The sequence below is a fragment of the Hippocampus bargibanti genome, linkage group LG02 (genome assembly GCF_051943395.1).
Source record: "Hippocampus bargibanti isolate YZ-2025 linkage group LG02, ASM5194339v1, whole genome shotgun sequence".
Lineage (NCBI taxonomy): Eukaryota > Metazoa > Chordata > Actinopteri > Syngnathiformes > Syngnathidae > Hippocampus > Hippocampus bargibanti.
This window is the reverse complement of record NC_142735.1, coordinates 22077501-22086895: the sequence shown is the minus strand read 5'-3', so window position 1 is coordinate 22086895 and position 9395 is coordinate 22077501. Positions and strand designations below refer to the sequence as shown.

At 43.1% G+C, this 9395-nt stretch overlaps 2 protein-coding genes across 2 annotated transcripts in view; both read right to left on the bottom strand.

Annotated features, from left to right (window-relative positions):
* Window positions 1-437: 437 nt before the first annotated feature.
* Window positions 438-2367, bottom strand: gabarapb (GABA type A receptor-associated protein b). Its single transcript, XM_088990185.1, has 4 exons — window positions 2139-2367; window positions 1182-1260; window positions 979-1097; window positions 438-895 (listed from the first exon to the last, which is right to left on the bottom strand). The coding sequence occupies exons 1-4, from the start codon at window positions 2226-2228 to the stop codon at window positions 815-817; spliced, it is 369 nt and encodes a 122-aa protein (XP_088846311.1). The 5' UTR covers window positions 2229-2367; the 3' UTR covers window positions 438-814.
* Window positions 2368-3617: 1250 nt separating this feature from the next.
* LOC148902001 (serrate RNA effector molecule homolog) overlaps window positions 3618-9395 on the bottom strand; it is a 9538-nt gene continuing 3760 nt past the window's right edge. The window contains exons 8-18 of the mRNA XM_088990181.1: window positions 8482-8627; window positions 8151-8414; window positions 8024-8085; window positions 7877-7955; window positions 7627-7791; window positions 7393-7545; window positions 7168-7321; window positions 6084-6196; window positions 5764-5995; window positions 3910-4102; window positions 3618-3839 (exon numbers count right to left, since the gene is read on the bottom strand). Of these exons, the coding sequence (XP_088846307.1) occupies window positions 3764-3839; window positions 3910-4102; window positions 5764-5995; window positions 6084-6196; window positions 7168-7321; window positions 7393-7545; window positions 7627-7791; window positions 7877-7955; window positions 8024-8085; window positions 8151-8414; window positions 8482-8627 (1637 nt within the window). The 3' untranslated portion in view covers window positions 3618-3763. The remainder of the gene's footprint in view (window positions 3840-3909; window positions 4103-5763; window positions 5996-6083; window positions 6197-7167; window positions 7322-7392; window positions 7546-7626; window positions 7792-7876; window positions 7956-8023; window positions 8086-8150; window positions 8415-8481; window positions 8628-9395) is intronic.

Below are 9395 nucleotides of genomic sequence, written 5' to 3'. Positions count from 1 at the left end.
TATCGTTGAAGACAATCGACATGTGCATTCAGATAAAGGGGGTGTGGAAAGGTAGGCCGGCTGGGGCGCTGTTCGGTCGTGTGCTTTGGTGTTCTTCCGCCGAAGATTACTCCGCCAGCCCTGGTGGGGGGGCGCTCCATGTGTATCCCAAAAAGTACTGCTTATGCCAAGGTTTAATGTTCATAAATTTAACGTTCGTAAACCGAATATTTCATAAGGCAAGGTGTTCGTAAACCGAGGCCCCACTGTACATTTAGTGCAATTAAAGCAATGACAATACATATCAAAGATTGTGTGATTATTTTTTTACGAATTACCGCATGAAACTGCCACACGTAAAAGTTCCACTTGCAAAAAGCTAACGATTTACAGTTTTAGGCATTCATAGTAAAGGGAATCCCAATGGATAGTTTAAGAATGAAGACAAAAGACACAAATAACATTTTGAGCACAGTTCATAATTTTATGTTCACGAGTAGAGAGAAAGCGCCAGTGATACAGCTCTGTAGAGTTCTTAAAAAAAACAATTGCACTCAGCTTCACGATACGGTCAATAAAGCCATCTAAAATTAACGATAACCACAATTAATCATAGTCAACAGAATAGTTCTGTAGCAGCCGGGGGATAAGAAATTGAAGGTGATAGATACAACGTGAGATTGACTAAGGGAGAAGTTGAAGGGGGACAAGGACGGTGAAAGTGCATCTGACGCCTTTTGCTCTGTGAACTCCAATATGCTGAGCGAGATTAAATATTTCCAAAGGATGGATGTATGCGTCACGGAAAGGCGTTGTCGAAACAATAAAGCTCAAATCACATTTCCCTTTGGCTGCTCCCATACACGCTTTCATCACTGTAGGCAATGTAGAGAAAAAAATCCTCTTCGTGGTGCTCCTACAGTGACAAAAATAGAATGAGATGTGAAAATAAATCACAGTGACATCTAGAATCAGAAACAGACCAAGCGACAGACTCACCTGGTACAATAGTCCCATGGTGGCCGAGGTGGGTGGAATGACGTTGTTTACAAAGAAGAAGAGCGCATCCTCAGCTCGCAAGTGGATTCGTTTTCGGATGAGAAAATAAAACTGGCCCACTGGATATAGACAAAGGACAAAAATGTGAAAATATCATCAAATTCTAAGTGCCAGTGGGTCAAAGCATAAATATGCCTCGTTACCTGTCAGGTCGGATGGGACGAGATACTTTTTCTTGTCCAGATCACCTATTCTTGCTTTGGGCGCTTTCTCCACAATTACCTGACAATTAACAAAATGTAAACCCGCCCCCCACCCATCAATGATCAATGCGCATGTATTAATGACCATAAAATGCTAATATCTGGGATCTTCCTTTGAAATTATCCCAAATAAACATTTATTGTGATTTATTCACCTCGTAACCCAATTATTTCCTTAAATATAAAATTGCTACTACATGTGTCAAATAGGTTATTTTCCACTATAAAATAACTCGTTTTTCAAGTAGAATTGACCAATTGTTAAATGAAATACAAAATGTTATATTTTCGTTTTTTTCTATTATTATACCCCCTTTAACTAGGCCAGTATTTGGCTCAATCATCTATTTTTTTTTGTGCAGTTGCACATTTCAGTCTCCTGACATTTTCTATTGTGCATAGTTGTTTTTCTTTTCGACTCCCTGCCCCCAATCCCTTTCAATTTTGTTGCTGTAGATTGCAAATGTCCCCATTGTGGGACTATGATGGGCTTTCTCATTCTGATATTCATAACACTGTTATGTCTAATCCTTTTATGGCATTCTTTTTCGGAATTGAAATCTAATTCAACGACTTGGATTTTTTAACATTTATTAGAAACCAATGACCCAATTACGGAGTGAGCTAACAAAATAAATCGTTTTGAATTTGAGTCAAGTGTTGCCAAATACGGAAGCTCTTTACTACAACGTCCAAGTGAAAGCTCGCGGCCCGTTGCTGTCCAACGAGGCGGCGTTTTCGTCAACACCCCCGCGATTGCGACATTTGGCTTCATTTTCATCAAATCTGTAAAACGAGCGTAACGAAATGCACACATTCAGCCAACACAAAGTCGTTTTACACTATCTCAAGATAGCCATGGTTCTAGTTAGCCTTTAATGTCAGCCGACTACTTACGGGAACCCTGTCAGGGTACTTCTTCCGAATCTTCTCGCCTTCGGAACGCCTTTTCTCAAAAGGATGCTCTTCTTTATATTGGAACTTCATCGTTACGAGAGATGACAGACGGCGAGTCAGTCGGTCGCTCGTTCCGGATTCGTGTGGAAAGAAATTTGCTGACAAACCGACCACGAGAACAACAAACGAGGCTAAAGTGGCTAGTTATGGCGCGCGGAGGGATATACAATAACAACGTGACGTAAGAAGCTCAAACCACGTACAAATCACATCGACGTATGATGGGAATTGGGTCGGTGTATTACAACATCTTCTTTGCTGAATGGCGACATAGCTCAAGGCGAGTGTGGGTGTGTGTATGTGTGCCAGTGTGTGGGAGAGCTTGGTAGGGCACTACTTTATTTTGATCATACGCTGCGCCTGACCACATCGGAACAGAGTGGTGATTCGGCCACTGCCATTGTCATATGACACTGCGGTTCTGCTGACTTCCGCTCTGAACTCAAAGCGTCACTCCAAAGCGCCGCTTTCAAAAGCAAAACCGGAAACAATCGGGATAATTACTATACCGTTGATTTCAAAGTACTTGATTTCACCTAATCATTACCCTCGCCTCAGTTACTAGACTATATGCTTGAAACGAATACAGTATAATTCCAAATACATGTATATAATTTAACAATAATTTATTAATCTCCTAATTGACAAATTCCCAATTCAAAGCAGCAAATTTATGAAAGTAAGAAGTAGAACAAAATAAAGGAGCTGCTGTAAAGCAGTCACTCTCACAGCGCCATTTTGAAGTAAAAAAAAACAACAAAATATGACATAACACAAGACAGTGATTCAATCTTAAGCACTGTTCTGCATCCTCTTTGTTGTATGAAGCAGTTATAATAACAATAATAATAATAATTATACTTTTAATTTCTAAGCGCCTTTCAAAACTCATAGAAAGGACCAAAGTGACCCTGCACTTTGAAATCTGAAAATTCAGTGACAATAATTTACAATGGTTGATAAAACAATGTGAAAATACGGTAAAAGCATACCTAAAAAGTCTATCTAAAAGAAATTGAAAGAAAGAATTGTTGCTGATACAGCCAATGATTGTCAGCATCTCTCTAATACGTCAACATTGGTCGCATTTTCTTGGTTCATTCACACATTCTGGATTTCTTCCGAAAAGTGGGGAAGTTTTCTTCCTAAACACTGAAAGATTTTCAGTGAGTATTCCAGCCAATTCATTATCTCCATCACCGCTATCAAAAAAAAAAAAAACATGTTAAAAATAAGCATTTTAAATAAAAGTGACAATTTCTAGAAACACATTACGGGCTGCTACGAACAAACAAGATATTGCGTCAGTAAGATAAAACTAGTTTTAATTTCCTCCTGAGTAATCCGACGCTTGGTGAATTCTACTTTTCAACAACAAAAAACAAACAAAACAAATAGTTCACACTTAAAAGAGGAAGGTGTGGTTATTGTTTTCTTTATTATGACATCATGACTTGCAAAAGTGACATTGGTCCAACTGGCGGGAACACACTAACGCACGCACTCGTTCAGTGCACGCATAACAGAAGAAGAAAAAAACCCTGGGAAGTAAAATCGTCGGTTGTTTAAAAAAAGTCCAGGTCATCTGGAGCATCCAGGTCTCTGTATTCGATGATGGAGCGAGGGTCTCCTCGCATACCCCTACACACAGACAGAATTACACAAAATGGAGACCATCATCGGCGCTCAAGTCGCATTGTCTTTCCTTTACCTGTTGTTTGGATGTTTCCCCGGGAAGCCCATGTTGCCCCTGAAATTGTCATAGTGACCGCGGCCGGCCCCAAATTGGTTGGCGGGGTAAGGGGGAGCGGTGGGAAAGGCGGGCAGCAGAGGCCTGATGGCGGGTGGGTATCCCAAAAGGCTTTGCTGTTGAGGCGACTGAGCGGGAAAGCCGGCGGGCGGAGCTAAGAGGAAGGAACGCAAAAGCGGATTCAGGGGACCATCAGGGATGCATCTGGCCATGTGGCCCCCATGTCTGAAAAGGGGGCCAAATTCTAAAATGGATGGGCCCAATTTAACGACATTGCCAAAGCATACAAAACTGATTGAAATAAACCAAAATACATTCATTGGAGTATGATATTTCTAAATTGCAAATTAAAAAAAAACATGATTTGACTAAAATATATATTTTCTATTAAATAAACAATTTTAATTCAAGTCAGGGCGGCCCGGTAGTCAAGTGGTTAGCACACCGGCTTCACAGTGCAGAGGTCGCCGGTTCGCGTCCCGGTCCGGCCTCCCTGTGTGGAGTTTGCATGTTCTCCCCGGAAAAAAAACATGCATGGCAGGCAGATTGACTCCAAATTGTCCCTAGGTGTGAGTGTGAGAGTGACTGTTGTATGTCTTTGTGTGCCCTGCGATTGGCTGGCAACCAATTCAGGGTGTCCCCCGCCTCGTGCCCGAAGACAGCTGAGATAGGCTCCAGCAACCCCCGCGACCCTAATGAGGAATAAGCGGTACGGAAAATGAGATGAGATGAGATGAGAATTCAAGTCAAATAATTCATTCATATTTAAAATATATTTTTTTCTATTTTATTTAGTTAGTACACAAAAAATCCCGTGCTATCTTGATATTCTACGGTATTACTGAAAAGACACAGAACATACTTAGCACATTATTTCCTACTAGTGTCTACTTTAACAAATTGCCTTGCTTTTAAGATTTCCAAGGTGCTGCAACAGCTCTGAAATAATTCCTATTATCCACGAAATTCAAATCATTAACAGCAGTTTGTTGAAACGAATTGTCACTACAGTCCGTTGTTTCTTAAAAAACAAAAATGTTTGTTTTCTGCTTATTTTTAATGTCTTTTACAGTTTTACTCCTGTTCTCTCGCTTCATATTGCAAACCTCTATGTCGATGTCCATCCATCAATCCATTTTCCGTACCGGTTATTCCCCATTAGGGTCGCAGGGGTGCTGGAGCCTATCTCAGCTGTCTTCGGGGACGAGGTAGGGGACACCCCGAATTGGGCCAGAACAATCGCAGGGAACACAAAGACGTACAACAGTCACTCTCACACCTAGGGACAATTTGGAGTGTCCAATCTGCCTGCAATGCATGTTTTTGGAGTGTGGGAGGAAACCAGAGGGCCCGGAGAAAACCCAGGCGGGCCCGGGGAGAACATGCAAACTCCACACAGGGAGGCCGGACCAGGACGCGAACTGGCGACATCTGCACTGTGAAGCCGGTGTGCTAACCACTCGACTCCCGAGCCACCGTCTATGTCGATGTAAATACTGCAATGCACCATGGGTAAACGAATATCTGAAGATCTATTTCGGCAGTTTCCGGCAGATCACGACAAAAGTTAAAACCTCTGAAGGAAAAAAAAAGTTTTCAATTGCTGTTTCTTCAGTTATTTTAACAGAAGTATGTCAGATGCGGCGCAGATCATGTGCGGCAATAGACGTGTGCCGGTACTGGCGCAATGGAGTTCCAGAGTTGCGCCAGTGGCTGTCAAAATGCGTCACTGGCGCTAGGGCGCGGCCTAGATGCATCCCTGAAGATTGCTTGGAACTCAAATTGTCTCTCAAAATGTTTATTTTTTTAGCTTACCTTGAACTGGAGGTGGCGGAGGTTTGTTCTCAGGCAACGCCGGTCTTTTGGCGTCCATCAGGTAGTTGTTAAAGTAATCCACTTCCTGTCTGACGGCATCCACTTTATCGCCGTGTTTGTTGAGTATGTGTTTGCGCACAAACTCGGGTGCCTTGAATTTCTTCCCGCTTAAAGGACACAGCCACTTGTCTTTGCTGAGCTCCTGAGTATTGGCCGCCAGGAACTTCTCCACCTTTGTACACCCAAATATATGTCATCAATACCCACACGCGAGATCATCAGGAGATTATGGGTGACGGGAGGACAGCTCAAAGACTCACTTCCTGTTCCGGGTCTTTCTTTCCCAGGCGCGCGGCATCATCTGCGCTCAACACTTCCAGCGGACTCAGCAAAGGAGCCAGACGCTCCTCGCACATCTTGAGGTGTTCAGTCACTGGTCGGCCATCACAAAAGATGTCACAGCGGGTTCAGCCGCGCAGGTACATGTGCGTCATTGTTGGGATCGCTTTAAATTTGTAATTGTAGTACATTTTCATTTAAGTTTTTTTATATTCACGTAGTTTGACAAAGTATTGTTTGTTTAACTCATTTGCTGCCATTCCTGAATTTATTCGGGAATTGAAAACTGACGTGGAGCACCATTCCCTAATTTGTTCGGGTTTTGGTTTTTCTTGCGACGGGTGCCGATAAAGCGTTGGTCTAACCTCTGGCAATGTTTTCCCGTCCACGAGGGGGCAGCATTTGCCTTTTGTCTATGTTAGCGCTTTTGTTACAGCTTCAGCACTATATAAATCAATATGTATGTATTGTATTCTATTTTGTACAAATGCCCCCGTTTCAAGCTCTGATAGCTCCAGACCCATATAATTTAAGAATTAACTCTTTTTTTCTGAAAGAAGAGAGTCTGAGGTTTTTAGGTCGCATTGAATTATTGTGAAGTCCTAAAACTCAATATTCTGAGGTTCCTCCAATTTGAGTGAAAATGACAAACATCATGGAACTGGAATGGAAACGTTTTGCAGATTGTCTGTTCAATTTAGTTTGGATTAGTTTTAGCATTAGATGTAGTTTTATATACCGTCTTTTCGGGTGTAAAAGGTGCCCCTGTGTATAAGCCTCAGGGTCATCTTGAAGAAAATGAAGACTTTTGGATGCACCTTATACACCGGAAAATACAGTATATAAAAACGGATTGTGTGTGTGTATGCATATATATATTATATAAGTATGTTTTAGGTTTGTATAAATAACATGTATTGGTTTGTACTGAAAAATAAACATTTAATCAAATATATGCTCTATAAAGATATGTACAACTGGAGAGAATACTACATATGTTACTAAAAAAAATGTTTGCAGGTACCGTTGTCCGTAACTCGACTGTTCATAGGGGAGCGTCTATACCTTCGGTCGCAGTGATTTTGGCGACAGGCAGAGGTCCTCGAACATGGATCAGCCCACAGCGATGAGGCATGTGGTCCTCGGCGGGGTACTGGCAGAAGTTGTAGTAGTCCAGCGAGTGGACTACACGCAAGTAGATCAGCAGTGTGTCCAGTACCTGCACATACACAAACGAAAAATGCAACACTGCACAAAAAAAAACCACAATAAAGTAAAAGATGGTGGCACCTGTAACAAGGTTTTATCCGTCTCCACCGTCACCTCGGAGGAGGTGGTGTCTTTGGCGTCGCCCGCCTCACCGCCCGTCAGCTCCTCCTCTTCGGCGCTCACCTCCTCAATGAGGTAATCGGTGATGTTCTTCAAAACGGGGTTGCTGTTCATCTATGGTGGCGAATTCAGACATTGGCGCATTTTAGAGTCAAACGGGAAGTGAAGTGGATGGGGTACAACAGGAAGCCGCACCTGTTCCTGCCAAAGCTCCGCCTTTTGGTCCAGCGTGTGCACCAGCCTGGCAGCAAGACGCACGTCGTTCCTCGCCACGGGTTTGTGCTGAGTCAGCCCGTTGACGCTACGGACGCGCCGACACAAGTCGCGGTTGACCACCGGAGACAGTTCGCAGTCTCGGAGCTACGTGTGGCCGCATGGGATGATACCAGATGAGAGGAAGCGGCACGAGGAGGAGATGACGTCAAAAACGAGGGATGACGGTTACCCGAATATTCTGTAGGTTCCAGCAGGTCTCCTTGATGTTGACGCCGCGGTCGAATGTCAGCCAGCAGCGTCGGAAGAACCTGCCACACGTTTGTCATGTGATGCGCCACTGCCACGTTCGTTCAACGATTGCATGCGTTGTACTCACCCCCTCTCTGGCTGAGGGTCTGACAGCGCCACCCGCAGAAAACCCGAGTACCTGCGACACAGCTGTAAAAACGGAAGGAGGTGAGAGCGTGTTTCAAGGCAGGAGAGGATGCCTGTGTGGAACTCACTGCAGCGATTTCTTCTTTGGAGGCATCTGGTGGGACGCTCCTGATGAAGAGCGAGGTGGTGAGGTGCAGCGGCCGAGGAACGGCCGGCAAGGCGGGCTCCTTCTCGCCGTCGGAATGCGAGGAGTCAGAAGCGGAGCCTTCGCCGCTGTCAGCAGACATGCTGCGCTTCCTATTTCGGCCTTTTTTGGCCTCCTTTGCTTGTTTCTGCTCCTTCTCCTCCTCTTCGTCATCCTCGTCTTCCCCGTTGTGCTTGGCATCTTCATCCTTGTGAAGGCGTGACATCGTCGGTGTCATTTTATCACGTCTGAATTATCCGAGATTGTATTTTCACCTCATTTCGGATCTTCCCCGCTTCGGCGCTAGCTGGCTCTTTACTTGGACTCGCCACCGAATTGCCTCCAACACCGCTGGCGTGCTCCTCGCTGGGCTCCAGCACCTTCAGGTCTAAGTCTGTACCGCCCTCCATCTTGATGACAGCTGTGGACAAGAACAAAAGTTACTAGGACTCACCCGTCCGTGTGCAAGGACAAAGACGAATAGAATCACTCGGTCAAAAACTGACAGAGCGTTTGTATTTCACAAAAACTAACATTGAAAAAACAAATATATATATACACATATACAGTAAAGTCTCGTTATATCGATATCGGATATATCGATAGTCCCGGTTATATCGATACTATTTCTATGCACGCACGGAGAAAATTACATGCAAACAGGGTCGGATATATCGATAGTCCCGGTTATATCGATATTTTTTCGGACTCCCTTGAATATCGATATAACGAGACTTTACTGTATATATATATATATATATATATATATATATATATATATATATATATATATATATATATATATATATATATATATATACACACACACACACACACACACACATATATATATATATATATATATAAACACACACACACACACACACACACACATACACACACACACATATACATATATATACACACATACACATATATATATATATATATATATACATATATGTATACATATATACATTTACGGTGAAAGGCGGTACTTTAGTGACGTCACGTACGGACTCGTCACCAAGTCACAAACAAGACTTCCTGAATATTCAGCGCGAGTCTTAAAACGGAAAATATAGCTATATGCGGTGGAATCTTTGTAAAATACGCTCAGTAGAAGTCATTTGAAGCCATTTTACAAATTATGGACACAACTTGTCCGGAGACGTCGGTTGTCCTTTCA